The sequence below is a fragment of the Dendropsophus ebraccatus genome, chromosome 1, assembly GCF_027789765.1.
Source record: "Dendropsophus ebraccatus isolate aDenEbr1 chromosome 1, aDenEbr1.pat, whole genome shotgun sequence".
In the NCBI taxonomy this organism is placed as follows: Eukaryota; Metazoa; Chordata; class Amphibia; order Anura; family Hylidae; genus Dendropsophus; species Dendropsophus ebraccatus.
This window is the reverse complement of record NC_091454.1, coordinates 8,836,292-8,854,037: the sequence shown is the minus strand read 5'-3', so window position 1 is coordinate 8,854,037 and position 17,746 is coordinate 8,836,292. Positions and strand designations below refer to the sequence as shown.

Here is a 17,746-nt window from a genome sequence, read left to right as displayed (position 1 = left end):
CATACTGTGACTAGATAGCACCGCCACATCAGACCTGACCAATACCACCATACTGTGACTGGATAACACCGCCATACCAGACCTGAGCAATACCACCATACTGTGACTGGATAACACCACACGAGTCCTGACCAATACCACGATACTGTGACTGGATAACACCACCACACCAGACCTGGAGTTAAAGGACCTTACCCTGTGCCAGGGTGCCTTCACACTGAGGAATAGACAAAGAATTGAAGAGGAATCCGCTCTTCATTTCTGCTTGAAATTCCTTCTGTAAAATATGAACAGAGCAATGTCCCATTGTGTTCAATGGAATTTCCGCTCTGTTGTTTACACTGCAGAATTTCTGTGCAGAATTTTTTGCCGCAGATCCATTTTCTGCCCAAAGAATTGACATGTCAATTCTTTAAATGGCTTCTGCTAGAGGAATCCTATAGAAGTCAATGGGGGCTTAAATTCTGCTTGAATTCCGCTCGAATTCTGCTCCTATTTTGCCAGAGCTGAATAGGCGAGGAATTTCAAGCAGAAAACTTTCCTCTGCAATTCCTGGCCTATTCCTCAGTGTGAATGCACCCTCAGTGTGAAGAGCCGGGCTCAAAGAGTTATATTAGAAGCTCATCAGGTGACACTGAGGAGGGAGAAGACATGTCAAGAGTTTTGATCGGTCCGGGTCTGAGTTGTCTCTATGACATGTCAAAAGTTTTTTTATGATGACAGGTGCACTTTAAGGACAAGACTCTAAATGTAATAAAGGACAGTGAGGTAGACTAAATTCTAAGATTTTTTATTTTATTTTTTCTCTAAACACTTGCACACCATCTGAATGATTGGTTTAAATTGTTGCCATTGTGAGACTAATCTAAATAGGGAACTCTTCCTATTGTTTTTGTTGACAATTGCATAACTGTATATCCCCCATAGATGCCTCCTGTATATCTCCCATAGATGGCCCCCGGTATTATCCCCCATAGATGCCACCCCCCCTGTATTATCCCCCATAGATGCCACCCCCCCTTTATTATCCCCCATAGATGGCCCCCTGTATTATCCCCCATAGATGCCCCCCCCTGTATATCCCCCATAGATGCCCCCCCCCTTGAATATCCCCATAGATGCCCCCTGGGTGATCCCCCTTTGCAAAGCAGATAAAAAAAAAAACACAACTCACCTAACTCCCCCGTCGGCTGTCTTCTCCGCTTCTCCCCAGGGGGCTTCCTGGGGGGTGTCCCGGGGATTCCCGGGCAGCACTGGTACCAAACTCAGCGTCCACCCGGGCTAGTACTTCCGGCGCACAGAGCGTCTGTGGACTGTGCCCCTCGCGCGTCCCGTCCTATCCCCGGCAGCACAGGTACCAGAGAGCTCAGAGTCCGCCCCCGGCCTGTACTTCCGGCACAGACGCTCCGTGAGCCAGAAGAACTAGCCCGGGCGGATGCTGAGTCCGGTACCAGTGCTGCCCCCAGGTACCAGGACACCCCCGGACCCCAAACAGCTGCAGCACCTGGGAGGCCTGCTCGGCCGCCGGGTGCTACAGGCTATGTTAGCTCCGAGGGCCCGCGCCACGGGCCCCCTGATCCGGCAGGGCCCTGTAGCAGCCACTACGGCTGCTACGGCGGTAGTTCCGCCCCTGTATGGAGGTATAATGCTACCTCTGGCCTTCAGAGTGATTGACAGGGTCGGGAGCCAATGACTCCCAGCCTGTTACTCAGAGCACTAGATTTAACTGTATCTGCTCCCACACTAAATGCATGTACACTTAATGGGCTAACATCAGCACCCATCACGCCTCTAAGTAATGGTGTGTTTACACAGAGAGATTTATCTGACAGATTTCTGAAGCCAAAGCCAGGAAAAGACTATAAATAGGGTGCAGGTCATAAAGGAAAGACTAAGATTCCCTGTCTTTTCAAGTCCATTCCTGACTTTGGCTTCCAAAATTGGTCAGATAAATCTGCCTGTGTAAACGCACCATTAATCTGGCACACCTCTAAGTGAATCTGGCTGGCCGGGTGGCCGCACCGGCGCCCGGCATACCAAATCTACACCTGCTTCCAGCAAGTGTAGGTTTGGATCATGATTTACACCTGCTGACGTCCTTTTTTTGAACTGCGGCCCAGTTCCGAGCACAGTCACGGCCCGGGCTGAAGAAATTGTACAATTTCAATCCATACTTTACATAACTGGCTAGTTTGCCACAATACCCACTTCCTTATCTTACTCTAACATAGGTTTACTAAAGCTGCGGCCACTTCCTGGTATGAGCTGCGGCAGCCATTCAGCGGCCGAGACGGGACTTCCCGACCATAGCCTAAAAATACCCCCGGGCCGGAGTACCCCCTTAAGCTGACTGAAATCAGCATGTGAATAGTACTGGCGCACTTATAAATTTAAAGCGAATGTACCAGCAGATATATTGCTTTAATATTTTTCATCAATAGACCGGCACCGGTAATTTAGATTGAAGACAAGACATGTACTCTGGTCTAGAAAATAGGGTTAACAGAATGCTCTCACTCGCAAATTCTGCAGTGTCATATGTCCTTAAACACGCCCTATACATGTTTTTTTTTTCAAGGGCTGAACTATATACACATTAAGTTTACATTTAGTTTCATTTCATTACTGAAGCCATGGCGTCTGCTGATCTGAGAGACGAGCTGCTCTGCTCCATCTGTCTGAACCTTTATACAGATCCTGTAATCCTGAGATGTGGACACAACTTCTGCTGGGGATGTATTGATCAGGTCCTGAATACACAGGACGGGGCTGGAGGTTATTCCTGCCCTGAATGTAGAGAAGAATTTCAGGAGCGGCCAACACTACAGAGGAACATAACTCTACGTAATGTAGCAGAACGTCTCCGGTCTACTCAGCCCCATGAGGAGGAGATCACCGGGATCTGCTGCACTTACTGTATTCACTCTCCTGTACCTGCTGTGAAATCCTGTCTGTTGTGTGAGGCTTCTCTGTGTGATAATCACCTGAGAGTTCACAGCAAGTCACCAGAACACGTCCTGACCGATCCCAGCACTTCCCTGGAGAAGAGGAAATGTTCTGTCCATAAGAAGGTCCTGGAATATTACTGCACTGAGGACAATGCTTGTATCTGTGTGTCCTGCAGATTGGATGGAGAACATCAGGGACACCGAGTGGAGAAGCTGGATGAGGCCTCCGAGAAGAAGAAGAAGAAACTGAGAAATGTCCTGCAGAAAGTGATCACAAAGAGAGAGAAGACTGAGGAAAGAGTCCGGAGTGTGGAGGAGCGCTGGAGAAAAGCTGAAGAAAAAGCATCTGCAGAAGCTGAGAGAGTCACTGTCCTCTTTTTAGACATCAGGAGACGGCAGGACGACCTGGAGAAGAGGGTCCTGAGTGAGATCTCCAGGCAGGAGGAGCTGCTGTCACTATCACTGTCTGATGTCATCCAGAAACTGGTAATAAAGAAGGATGAGCTGTCCAGGAAGATGAGACACATTGTGGAGGTGTGTAACATGGCGGATCCACTGGATGTCTTACAGGATCCAGACACAGGTGACTTGTGTGATCCTGAAGAGGGTGGAGGGGATGAGGACACAGGGGGACATGATAAGACACAAGATGTAGATGTGGATGTGATTACAGGGATGTTACATACAGGTATCTCTGATATAATGACATATCTACAGACCATCTCACCCGCAAAACCAAAAGCAATGGGAGCACAACCCCCCAGTGTCCGATCTCGGCCCAGTCACACACAAGCTTCACCTGTGTCAGGTACAGAATATGGGGGTGATGGGGTAATAGTCAGGACTGGGGGTGCGGGGGAGGTCGGGACTTATGGCGAGGGTCCTGCAGACATATTGCTGAATGTAAACACAGCTGGTAATAATCTCCTTATATCAAATGACCTGAATATGGCAACTTGGAGAAAGGAAACACAGAATCATCCAAAAACAGCAGAGAGATTCCTGTGTAATCATCAGGTGATGGGCACCGGGAGATTCTCCTCAGGACGACATTACTGGGATGTGGAGATCAATGTGTCTGTATTGTGGATGGTGGGGATGTGTTATCCCAGTATAGACAGGAGAGGAGATCAGTCATACATTGGGGATAATAACATGTCCTGGGTATTGTGTGGAGGGCAGGTGTGTAATAATCAGTATTTAGTGATACATGTTGGTAAAGAGATCAAGTTACGTCACCAGATCTCCAGTGATAGAGTCAGGATCTGTCTGGATTATGAGGCCGGACGGCTGTCCTTTTATGAGCTGTGTTACCCCATAAGACACTTACACACCTTTATGACAACCTTCACCGGGCCCCTACATGCTGTCCTAGGTGTATATGATGGTTATATAAAGATATCAAGGTCACCAACAGATATGAGGGACCATCATCATAGAGGAAATGTGCCCAGAGACTAGTGACATCACTGGGAGCGGAATATGATTGGTGGAACATTTGGTTCTTAGGATATAGCAATGAGAAGGGCCTTATGAAGGATCTAATTAACAATTTTTTTGAGGCTGTGCTCACATAATGCACTTTTTAAAGTTTTTAACCCCCTCCCTGGATGTATTCAGAGCCTGAATCCATGTCTCCACATTGTGGTTCCCACATGGATTTAAAACCATGCCCCCTTGCCTTCTCCAGTAACCACGTGGTGTCCCAGCAACATTGTGTGGCCACTGAAGAATACAATTGGGAACATCTTAGATGTTACTTTCCATTTTCTTTCTAAATCTTACAAAAAGCCTTAAAATGTGGAAAAAAATATTTTTTTTTTATTTCATGTGTAATATTTTTCACATAATTAAAGTTTTTACTTCTTGATTCATTTCTGTATTTGTTTTTTATTAAACAGTTAACCCGGGCTCCCACTTCTACCCATGTCAATATGGAACACATAAAAAGACTTTTGTACAGCAGTTAGATAAAGCCACATGTTTGCAGGTTAATAACTAGCACCATCTACGTGCATACAAAGCGGTACACCTCCCCCCCCCCCACACAAAAAAAAATGTCAATGCTTTTCGGATGCATTGTGTACCCTTACTCATGGCTATGGCCATAAGTAAGAGTACACAACACATCCGAAACACGTTGGGGTTTTCTAGGAGTGGTATTGCTTTGTGTGCACACGGGTGGTGCTAGTTAATAAACTACAAACACGTGGCTTCATCTAACCTCTGGACTCTTTTTTATATTTTTATCATAAAAATACATTTACATTCACCTTATCTAGAAAGAGGACACATCAAGGTATTTACTAAGAAAAATTGGCAAAAGTTAAGGTTTGTCCGAACCTGAACGATCAGCATTTAAATCCTGGTGCCTGGAGAAGGTGAATGCAGCCCGAAGACAAAGTACAAAGTACTTAAAGTATTTGCAGGAAGGAACAACCAAGCCAAGGGGGTCTCTAGTCAAGGAAACCACCTTCCAACAAGCCACAGTCAAGCATGACCTGACCTGGGAAATACCCAAGCAAAGTATACATCCACAGGCAGCTGTTATCCAGCTCGGCACTGATGAGAGGAAAATATCCCGAAACAGCTGTCTGTGGATGGATACCTTAGTTGGGTATTTCCCAGGTCAGGTCATGCTTGACTGTGGCTTGTTGGAAGGCGGTTTCCTTGACTGGAGACCCCCTTGGCTTGGTTGTTTCTTCCCAATATAAGGTCCGGCTAGCTCGCTGTTGTTGAGAAACACGTGATGGTGTTTCCGCAGTATTTTTGTGCCATTTATTTCAGTGTCCTGAACAAAGTCACCTAGTGACTCCATTGAGACTGTATGTGCTAACATAAAGAAAGAAACTCAGTTGTACAGCAGTCAATGTTATTGATTCCCATTAGATTAACATATAGCAGCATTAGGTGCCAAAAGAATAACGCCCACTGCAGTATGCCATGATACACATTAGCATCCTGTTCAAATGTACTGCATTGTGAACCTAGCCTAAGTGGTGAGCATGTACCCCGTTTCCCCGAAAATAAGACATCCCCTGAAAATAAGACCTAGTAGAGGTTTTTGCTTATTTGCTAAATATGAGGCCCCAAAAGTAAGACCTAGCAAGGTTTTTGTTTTGAAACATGCCGCCGAACAGCACACCAGGGCATGCAGCTGTGATTATTTTTAGCTCGCTGCAGTTGTCCCTTACCTTCACCGTCCGTTGCAGAACAGCTGCATGCAGGATATGAAGACCGTCACCTGCTGCCATCCCCGTTGTCCCCTACTGCCAGATTCTGCTGTTATTTCGTTGACGTCTGAAGCTCTACCGTATGCTGTCTCTGCTGTGCTGTACGAGTGTGCTGTAGTGAGCTCGCCCTGGTGCCTGGAAGCCACCATACTCTCTGTCCCTGCTGTGCATGTGACATGTGACTTCTTCATGTGTGTGAATATATATGTGTGTGTGTGTGTGTATATGTATATGTATATATATATATATGTACATTTTTTTGTATATATGTATGCATGTGTATATATATATATATATATATATATATATATGCACATATGTATGTGGGTGGGTGTGTATGCATATATATATATATATACACTCACCGGCCAATTTATTAGGTACACCATGCTAGTAACGGGTGGTCTTCTGCTGCTGTAGCCCATCTGCCTCAAAGTTGGAGGTACTGTGCGTTCAGAGATGCTCTTCTGCCTACCTTGGTTGTAACGGTTGGCTATTTGAGTCACTGTAGCCTTTCTATCAGCTGAAACCAGTCTGCCCATTCTCCTCTGACCTCTGGCATCAACAAGGCATTTCCGCCCACAGAACTGCCGCTCACTGGATGTTTTTTCTTTTTCGGACCATTCTCTGTAAACCCTAGAGATGGTTGTGCGTGAAAATCCCAGTAGATCAGCAGTTTCTGAAATACTCAGACCAGCCCTTCTGGCACCAACAACCATGCCACGTTCAAAGGCCTCACATCACCTTTCTTCCCCATACTGATGCTCGGTTTGAACTGCAGGAGACTGTCTTGACCATGTCTACATGCCTAAATGCACTGAGTTTCCGCCATGTGATTGGCTGATTAGAAATTAAGTGGTAACGTGCAGTTGGAAAGGTGTACCTAATAAAGTGGCCGGTGAGTGTGTATATATATATATATATATATATATATATATATATATATATATATATATATATATCTGTGCATATCTATGTATACATGTGTTTGTATGTATATATACTGTATATATGTGTGTATATGTAAATATGCATATGTATGTGTGTATGTATGCATACTGTATATATGTATGTATATACTGTATATGTTTGTATGTGTATGTATGTAGACTTCTTTTGCTATACTTGTGAGGACATTTACCTGATTACACACCAACAGTGTGGGAGACTTCTGGCTTCATGGGGACCCCTACACAAGTCCCCACTAACATAACAATCCTGGACAATAGAGGACAATTCTAATCTCCATGTCCCCACCATGTAAACATACACAATAAGAACTGTATATGACTGTAATGGCTTCTGTGGAGAATCTGTGTAAACTCCACCTCTGGCAGTTAGTGGTACTGCAAGCTGAAACACGATTCTTTGTCACATGACCAACAGAGCTCGAAAAAGCCACCTGTGGTAATAAGTGGTACTGCAAGCTCCCATAGACACGCACTGCTTATCACATGACCAGAAGGAAGCTGACGAGATCACTGGGCGTGGCTAGTGCGGAGTTTCACTTTCAGTTCTTTACCTCACGCAGTCGTCGTTACCAGAGAGACAGAGCGGCGGCCATCTTAAAGAAACGTTTCTTCCCAGCAGGTGGGGACATAATGGAGGGCGTTAGCTGACAGGTTTCTTCATCATGGATATATCCTGGTCTGTTGCAGTACAGGGTAATAGAGAGGGTAGGGTGCTGGGGGTGAGACCACCATGACGGGCTGTGGTGGAATAAAAGCCGTGTGAGGCAGGGTATTTATTATGGCGCTGTTCACATTGCGTTTGTAAATACACCACACTAACCTGTACTGTACCCTATATAATATATATTTATTAGGCCATACATGTATTTTTTTGCCTGAGCATTTATGGTGAGGTTGTTTCTCAGTATCTTTCTTAACCCCTTAAGGACGGGGCCCATTTTCGTTTTTTACGTTTTCGGTTTTTCCTCCTTGTGTTTAAAAGGCCATAGCACTTGCATTTTTCCACCTAGAAACCCATATGAGCCCTTATTTTTTGCGTCACTAATTGTACTTTGCAATGACAGGCTAAATTTTTGCATTTGGTACACTACGAAACCAGAAAAAAATTCAAAGTGTGGTGAAATTGAAAAAAAAAACGCATTTCTTTTATTTGGGGGAACTGTGTTTTTACGCCATTCACCCTGGGGTAAAACTGACTTGTTATGCATGTTCCACAAGTCGTTACGATTAAAACGATATATAACATGTATAACTTATATTGTATCTGATGGCCTGTAAAAAATTCAAACCATTGTTAACAAATATACGTTCCTTAAAATCGCTCCATTCCCAGGCTAATAACTCTTTTATTCTTGGGTCTATGGGGCTGTGTCAGGTGTCATCTTTTGCGCCATGATGTGTTCTTTCTATTGGTACCTTGGTTGCGCATATACGACTTTTTGATCGCTTTTTATTACATTTTTTTCTGGATTTGATGCAACCAAAAATGCGCAATTTTGCACTTTGGGATTTATTTGCGCTGACGCAGTTTACCGCGCGAGATCAGGAATGTGATTAATTAATAGTTCGGGTGATTACGCACGCGGCGATACCAAACATGTTTATTTATTTGTTTGTTTACTTTTATTTAAAACCTGGGAAAAGGGGGGTGATTCAGACTTTTATTAGGGGAGGGGGCTTTTTACTATAAACAACTTTTTTTCATATGTTCCCAAGAGGTGTTCAGAGCGGGGCCGCGATCCCGGGTGCCGGGTGTAGCCCGGGACCGCGGCTATTAGCTGGCAAGGTCCGATCACCGTGCCCGCTAATCAGGTAATCAGAGGCAGCTGTCAAAGTTGACAGCGGAATCCGATTACCGTGTGCAGCCGTTTCCTGGTGTCTAGTGGCGGAGATTGCTCCTCCGGGATGTTGTCCCGGAGGAGCGATCTCCGTGTCTGGTGTCGGCCGGGGTCCGCTCCAAGATGGCGCTGACCACAGCTCGGCACTCGTTTGTTTTCGGCTGCAGCAGCCGAAAGCAAACAAGTGCCGATTTCATTGATCTTTGCTGTATAAGTATACAGCAAAGATCTCAATGAGAGATCAGTGAGTATATACTAGAAGTCCCCCAGGGGGGCTTTTAGTATATGTGTAAAAAAAAAAAAAAAAAAAAAAAAGTGTTCTTAGTAAAAAGCCCCCTCCCCTAATAAAAGTTTGAATCACCCCCTTTTCCCATGTTTTAAATAAAAGTAAATAAATAAATAAACATGTTTGCTATCGCCACGGGCGTAATCGCCCGAACTATTAATCACATTTCTGATCTCGCATGGTAAACGGCGTAAGCGCAAAAAAATCGCATCAAATCCAGAAAAAGTGTAATAAAAAGCGATCAAAAAGTCGTATATGCGCAATCAAGGTACCGATAGAAAGTAAACATTATGGCGCAAAAAATGACACCTGACACAGCCCCATAGACCAAAGGATAAAAGCGCTATAAGCCTGGGAATGGAGTGATTTTAAGGAACGTATATTTAACAATGGTTTGAATTTTTTACAAGTCATCACATACAATAAAAGTTATACATGTTATATATCGTTTTAATTGTAACAACTTGAGCAACATGCATAACAAGTCAATTTTACCCTAGGGCGAATGGCGTAAAAACAAATACCCCCCCCCCCCCCCCCAAATAATAGAAATGCCTTTTTTTTTTCCAATTTCACCACACTTTGAATTTTTTTCTGGTTTTGCAGTGTACTTTATGCAAAAATTCAGCCTGTCATTGCAAAGTAGTATTAGTGACGCAAAAAATAAGGGCTCATGTGGGTTTCTAGGTGGAAAAATGCAAGTGCTATGGCCTTTTAAACACAAGGAGGAAAAAACAAAAACGATAATTGGCCCCCTCCTTAAAGGGTTAAAGGGGGAGTGCGGTGCTAAACAATTATTCACTAAATAACCCACATTAAAAAGTTATACAACTTTGTAATGTATGTTATGTTAGTGAATGGCCCCCTTCCCCGTGTTTCCCCCCACCCACACTAGACCCGTGTAGTGATCTATACTCACCAGACTTTGTAATGTGTGTTATTTAGTGAATAATTGTTTAGCGCCGCACTACCCCTTTAACCCTTTATGTACTGCAGTGTGTAAGTGACCAAATGTTTACTTATATGCTGCAACACTAAAAAAAAAGGGTTAACAAGCAGAAGACAGAGATCTCTGCTTCACTGCACTGATAAACTCTGACCTCTGTTTTACAGCTGGCAATCAAGTAGGAAAGGAAAATGTGCAGAGGTCAGGGGTTATGAGTGCATCAGCAGTAAAGCAGATATATACGCAGTGCTTTGTGTTGTGCGTGGAGGGGGGCTTAAAATTTTTTGCTATGGGGCCCTGTGAATCCTAGCTACACCCCTGTAGTAACGTCCTGCTCTCACTATAAATGGCCGGTCAGCATAGACAGTATAGGATCTATGCTGATTGTCCTTTACTGAAGGGACCAGGGCATAATCAGATGTTTCCAAAACACTTCACAACGGCAGAGAACGGGCAGCCCAAGATTCGGAGGGGTTAGGGAGTGAGTCAGGTAAGTGTACATTACGTACTTGTTCCCCCCAAGTATCACATTATCCCGGACAACCCCTTTAGAGTGCATTCACATGTACAGGATCTGCAGCAGATTTGAATCTGCAGCAGATTTTATGGCCCAGATTAGATTCAAAGCAAATCTGCAACGGATCCTGTATGTGTGAATGCAGCCTTTGGGTAGGTTCACACTATGGAATCCGCACGGACATCATTCTATGGCCGGGCCAGTTCTGCATTCCGCTGAAAGAATAGACATGTCAGTTCTTTCAGCGGAATCCGCCCGACCATGGAATAGTGTCTATTGGGCCGGCGTCATGGAATGGTGTCTATTGGGCCGGCGTCATGGAATGGTGTCTATTGGGCCGGCGTCATGGAATGGTGTCTATTGGGCCGGCGTCATGGAATGGTGTCTATTGGGCCGGCGTCATGGAATGGTGTCTATTGGGCCGGCGTCATGGAATGGTGTCTATTGGGCCGGCGTCATGGAATGGTGTCTATTGGGCCGGCGTCATGGAATGGTGTCTATTGGGCCGGCGTCGTGGAATGGTCTCTATTGAGTCAGTTCCCACAGTTTTCGATAACTTTGATCAAACAGAAATATGTAAATAAGCTTGTCAGGAGCGCCTCCTCCTTTGGTCATGCCTAGCTAAAGACCAGCCTGCTTATGCATAGTTGAATATTGGGGGGGGGGGTGTTAGGGTTAGGAACTTTTTTTTTTTTGCACTTCGGCCATTTACTGTGCATGATCAGGAATGTGATATTTTATAGTTTGTGCAATTAATTAAATTACCCATGATATTAAATATGATTGGAAATGTGAAAATGGGGATTATTAGAACTTTAGGTTTTTTAATTAAAATATCTTATAGACTTCTAGACCGTTGTAAATTTTACCGAATGCACAGCTGGCCGGCGAGGTCACACTAGGGAGTGGCACACAGGAGAGAACATGGCAGCTGCTCAGCTTTTCGTCTGCCATGTTTTCTGCAGTATACTCTGTTTAGCATTTGGTATCGAAACATTTTTTTTGCCCCCAAGAATTGATAGTATTGATATGCATCAGTAATGCATAATTAATATCATAATTTAAAAAAAGTTAATATAATTTTTTGATCAGAGAAAGATCAAATATTGGCACAGAGGAAGCATGGACCACAGTTTGGCCATGTGTATAACATTCATAACGCCTGTTGATTTTTATAAAAAAAAAAATTGTGACTGGTACGCTTTAAATTCTCAATATGTTTGAGCACTGACTGAGAGTGATATGGTTTCCTTATTATATGATCAGTCTAGGTCGCTGAATACACCTGTCAGGTGCTGTAGAATCCAGGAGGTGGCACTGGATGGTAACCATGGCAGACCTATTAAAGCTTCCCGAACCTATGAGTAGAGAGAACGCAGGTAAGTCACACTTCTACTGTACTTATAGTGCTCCTAGCAGATCTTCATAGAACTCTGGCCTGCTGCAGTAGTCACACAGATAGTGGTTGGAATAAAATGATGCATTTTACTTTGACACTGTTCACTTTGCTTTTGTAGTCACACTTAACCCCTGTGTACTGTATGCTGCACATTTACTGTGTGCCCAATTTGTTATTTAGTAGTACTGTTGAGGAATTTAATGTGATGCTGCAAGGACATGGTTAAACCCACCAAAGAATAACCAGCAAGCTGGGACAAAACCTGCAGTGTAGCTCAATTATTATTTGTTTATAAAGTGCCCTTGATTCCAGAGCTCAGTTATTTTTAGAGTAGTATTCCACGGGCTGATGGGGCCCGTTAAACGAGTTCCAATCTTCTAGATGGGTGCTCGTTTACTGGGCCTATTCCCTGGCCCGATTATCGTTAAACAAGGGCTGCAAGGACATAGTTACTGATGTCCTTGCAGCCCTAGCGTAACAAGTATACATAATTATTAGAATTTCATCCTATACTAAGACCAATATCCCTCTAAACGTGGCCATATATTGGTAGATAGCAGTTCTACAGGCAGTACAAATGATTACAGTGCACTTTTATCGAGTGAGTCACAGGTGGTGTCTTTAATGATTGGAATCATTCACTTTTTCTTTTTCTAGCTCCTCTTGGCACTTTTTATGTTTCTTGCTCCAGCACATGTAGAATTAGGTCCCTCTGTGCCCTCCTATAGTATTAGGCCCCAATTTGCCCCATATGAAAGCAGGGCTGTGGAGTCGGAGTCAGAGCTAGTTTTGGCTGGAGTAGGAGTCGGGAAAAAAATGTACCGACTCCGACTCCAGCTTTAAAAAAATCTTTAAACAATTTAGAATTGAGTTTTGATAAGAATTTTAATGTTAAGATTTGCTCATCAATATATTTTATGAGCAACATTCTAATAGATCACTGGCTCTATTACATGAGGGTGGTCAGGGAAAAGTTGTCAGCCACTATTTGGCAGTTTGTTTCTGAGCTGGAAGAGTCCATTGTGTGGGGGGAGATCTGTGCTGTTCTCTTCCTGGATGCTGGATGACTGTATTTGAGCAGCAGTGTAATATGAAGATATCCTGTGTAATATAGAGGAGGAGGAGAAGACATAAGTAGTGTAGCAGTAAACTCAGTGCCCCGTGTGGTGTTTTCTCTCTGGGAGAAGATTGTGTGTTTTTTCTTCAGTGTTCTATGGCAGCAGGCTGTGTGTGTGCGCTATGGCTGCAGCAGGCTGTGTATGTATGTGTGCTATGGCTGCAGCAGGCTGTGTGTGTGCGCCTTGGCTGCAGCAGGCTGTGTGTGCGCCTTGGCTGCAGCAGGCTGTGTGTGCGCCTTGGCTGCAGCAGGTGTGTGTGCGCCTTGGCTGCAGCAGGCTGTGTGTGCGCCTTGGCTGCAGCAGGCTGTGTGTGCGCTATGGCTGCAGCAGGCTGTGTGTGCGCTATGGCTGCAGCAGGCTGTGTGTGTGCTATGGCTGCAGCAGGCTGTGTATGTGTGTGTGCGTGCTATAGCTGCAGCAGGCTGTGTGTGTGTGTGTGTGTGCGCTATGGCTGCAGCAGGCTGTGTGTGTGGATGCTATGGCTGCGGCAGGCTGTGTGTGTGGATGCTATGGCTGCAGCAGGCTGTGTGTGTGTGCGTGTGTGCTATTGCTTGCCCCCACAGTGACCCTCAACATCACTATGTGTGACTCTATCAGTATGGCTGACCCCTCTGTGTCACAGGGATTTGGCAGTGTTAGCAGTGTTTCTTTGTGTATGGTGAATATTAGTTAGAAACATCGAAGATTGTCAGCAGGAAAAACCACCTGCTCTATCTAGTCTAGTTCTGAGTTGTTCAGGACATGGAGGCTTGAGACTGGCTGAATCCTCTGCACACACAGGAGAAGCTGCTTTATATACAGTATTCCTTTATTCACTCAGAAGTTGTAACAGGATCATGTAGGACATTAGGGAGAAGCTGCTGAACCAGTGTGATAAATAACTCTACTGGTATCTGACCGGCCATTTATGAAGGAGCATTGAGTCGGAGTCGGTCCTGATAAAATTCAGGAGTCGGAGCTGCGACTTACCGACTCCACAGCCCTGTATGGAAGTTAGGTCCCCTATGTGCATTCATATAGTAGTTAGGCCTCTGGTAGTTATCCCCTCCTAGTAAATATCTCCCCCTTGGAGGCATTCCCCCTGTAGTAAAACCCATCATGTAGGCATATTCTCCCTTTGTAATTTTTTTTTTTTTTTTTTGCCAGGGCTAGGTTTTGTTATCCTGTCATCCACACCTGGATTCTCATTTGACATGGCTTGACTAGTTTTCTTGGTGTCCTAGGCCAGTAACTACTCACACCAGGACCACTCTGTCAGCAGTATGGTACTTGATAGATAAGGATGGCAATATGGCTCTGTAAAGGGCTACTAGTGGCGTCATCAGCGGCATGTTCATAGCACAACAAATTAAGTTCAGATTACAAGTTATTGGTTTATAAATGCATTCGATTGAAGAGGTGTCATTTTTAAAAAATTTTCCCCTCTCTTGTAAATCCCAAAGGCATGGCATCTGCTGATCTGAGAGAAGAGCTGCTCTGCTCCATCTGTCTGACTACTTTTTTTGATCCTGTAACCCTGACATGTGGACACAACTTCTGCCGGGGATGCATAGACCATTTCCTGAATACACAAGTTAGAGCTCAATCTTCATTCTGCCCTGAATGTAGAGAAAAGTTTTATGGGCGGTCTGAACTAAAGAGAAATATAAATCTACATAATGCAGCAATACGCCTTCTGTCTACCCAGCCACATCAGGAGGAGGTCAACGGGATCTGCTGCACTTACTGTGTGGAGTTTCTCGTACCTGCTGTGAAATCCTGTCTGCTGTGTGAGGCTTCTCTGTGTGATAAACATCTGAGAGTTCACAGCAAGTCACCAGAACACGTCCTGACCGATCTCAGCACTTCCCTGGAAAATAGGAAATGCTCCTTCCACAACAAAATCCTTGAATATTACTGCATTGAGGATGGTGTTTTTATCTGTGTGTCCTGCTGTCTGATGGAAGAACATCAAGGACATAAGATGGAGTCTCTAGAAGAGAAATTGGAGAAAAAAAAGAAAGAAATGGGAAAAATTTTGCAGAGGTTGGCCACAAAAAGAGAGACGACTGAACAAGATTTCCAGAGTGTGGAAAATCACAGGCATAAAGCTGAAGAGAAAGGAGCTAGAGAAGCCGAAAGAGTCACTGCCCTGTTTATGGACATCAGAAGTCGACTAGATGACCTGGAGAAAAGGGTCCTGAGGGAGATCTCCAGTCAGGAGGAGCAGATGTCACTGTCTGCTCCGATACAGCAGCTGGAAATAATGAAGGACGAGCTGTCCAGGAAGATGAGGCACATTGAGGAGCTGTGTAATATTGTGGATCCACTGACTTTCTTATGTGATTCAGAAATAAGTGACTTGTCTGATTCTGAGGATGGGGGAAGTGATGAGGACACAGATGGGGACACAGGGGGACATGATGGAGGTGATGGGGACACAGGGGGACATGATGGAGGTGATGAGGACACAGGAGGACATGATGGAGGTGATGAGGGCACAGGAGGACATGATGGAGGTGATGAGGACACAGGGGGACATGGAGGTGATGAGGACACAGGGGGACATGATGGAGGTGATGAGGACACAGGGGGACATTATAAGACACATAATATAGATGGGAATGTGATTACCGGGATGTTACATGCAGGTATCTTGGATATAATAACACATCTACCGACAGTCTCACCTACTAAGACAGTAAACAAGAGGAAACGGCACCACAGTGATCTTTCTCTACCAAGTGACGCACAAGCTTCACCTGTAATAGTCAGTACTCAGGATGCTGGGCAGGAGGTAATGCAGGAAGAAGAGGGAGAGCGGGGTCTTACGGATATATCACTGGATATAAACACAGCTGATAATAATATCCTGATATCAGAAGACCAGAAAACTGCAACCTGGACAAAAATAAAACGTAATCGTCCAAAAACGGCAAAGCGGTTCCAGTGTCCTCAGGTGATTAGCAGCAACAGTTTTTCATCAGGTCGCCATTACTGGAATATGGAGATGAGTAGTTCAGGGGTGTGGAAGGTGGGGATGTGTTATCCCAGTATAGACAGGAGGGGGGGTCAGTCACACATTGGATATAATAACAAGTCCTGGTGTTTGTGGGGTGGCGAGGTGTATTGTCACGAATGTTCAGGGATTCATAACAGTGAGGAGATACCGTTACCTCACACAATCATTAGTGACAGAGTCAGGATGTGTCTGGATTATGATGCCGGGCAGCTGTCCTTTTATGAGCTCCGTGACACAGATCACCTTTTCATACACACCTTTAACGCCAACTTCACCGAGCCCCTTCATGTTGCATTATATGTATGTGATGGTTTTATAAAGATATCAGGTGGGGGCACCAGCTGGGAGGAACCATCCACATTGGAGAATTCTGCCCAGAGACTAATGACATCACAGGAAGTAGAATTGGATTCACAGTGCATTTAGCCAATGTCATAACTCAGTGGAAAGAACCAGAAAAAATTGGTGTTAACATTGATGACATTCAGGGTACAGATTTCAAGAATTTACAGCCATTTTTCTGGCGGCAGGGAGCACTAATGCTGTAGTCAGTTGTGTTAGAGCCTGTTTAGCACCCGACCCAGAATCGTTTTGGTTGGCATGTTGCCTTTTCCTTGGTGAAGTTGCAGAGCGTTCATATCTAAGTGTAGAAAATAGTTTTTGCACATTTACTATGGTGCTTTACTCTGTGTACGCATCGAGCTGCATTGTAAAGCAGCGCTGATCTCGTAAATTAGATGGCCCTATCATGGAGTGGACAGGGTCCCCAGAACAATAGTTTGTGTTTCCATCTGCAGCTATCAGCCTTGGGCTGCACATCCCTTATTAGATGGTGAAATGTATTAAAATACCTGATCAGCCAATGAACCATCCGCACTCGTGGTTCAATGCCGTTCTTTGGGGTTGCGCGACAGATGTGCGCTGAAACTGACTGTAGGAGAGAATAAGCCCACTCATAGATGTTGTTACTTGTGTTTCAGTTTCAGCTGTTGCTTTTTGGTGTTTGTACCGAATCCAGTTATTTAGAAATGTCTCTAAAGAACAGCAAAAGCGATTTAATTTCCTTCATGGAATGAAAATTTTTTAAATGAGCTTTGCATTTGTTAAACGTTAAAGTGACTGTGTACCCACAATCTACCCTCCCCAACAGCTTTTACTGTCAGCTGCTTTTAATCCAAGATCTGTCTTGGGGTCCGTACAGCAGGTGATGCAGTTATTGTCCTAAAAAACAACTCTTAAACTTGCAGCCCTGTGTCAAATTGACGTGGCCTAGAGTGTCTGTGCCCTAGGATTGCGATGCCTCTCCATCCCTCTTCACCCTTAGTAACGCCCCAGGCAGGATTTCTCCTATTCATCAGGTCTGACCACTGCACAGGTTCTGGATTGTGAAGGCACATGTGCAGTGTTCAGACAAGTGGTGTTAGGAGAAATCCTGCCTGGGGCATTCCTAATGGTGAAGAGGGCGGGGAGGAGGGATAGAGAGGCATCT

The 17,746-nt window shown here is 44.6% G+C and overlaps 2 protein-coding genes across 2 annotated transcripts; both read left to right on the top strand.

Annotated features, from left to right (window-relative positions):
* The first annotated feature begins 2,633 nt into the window (after positions 1 to 2,633).
* Positions 2,634 to 4,704, top strand: LOC138788310 (E3 ubiquitin/ISG15 ligase TRIM25-like). Its single transcript, XM_069966062.1, has one exon. It carries the CDS (start codon positions 2,634 to 2,636, stop codon positions 4,407 to 4,409), a length of 1,776 nt encoding a protein of 591 aa, XP_069822163.1. The 3' UTR covers positions 4,410 to 4,704.
* Positions 4,705 to 7,600: 2,896 nt separating this feature from the next.
* On the top strand, positions 7,601 to 15,738 carry LOC138788374 (tripartite motif-containing protein 12A-like; the record flags this gene model as incomplete). The annotated part of the gene is made up of 3 exons (XM_069966178.1): positions 7,601 to 7,771; positions 12,011 to 12,118; positions 14,699 to 15,738. Coding segments are annotated over exons 2-3 (1,098 nt in total), but the record flags the coding sequence as incomplete, so codon positions are not given.
* Between the last annotated feature and the right edge of the window lie 2,008 nt (positions 15,739 to 17,746).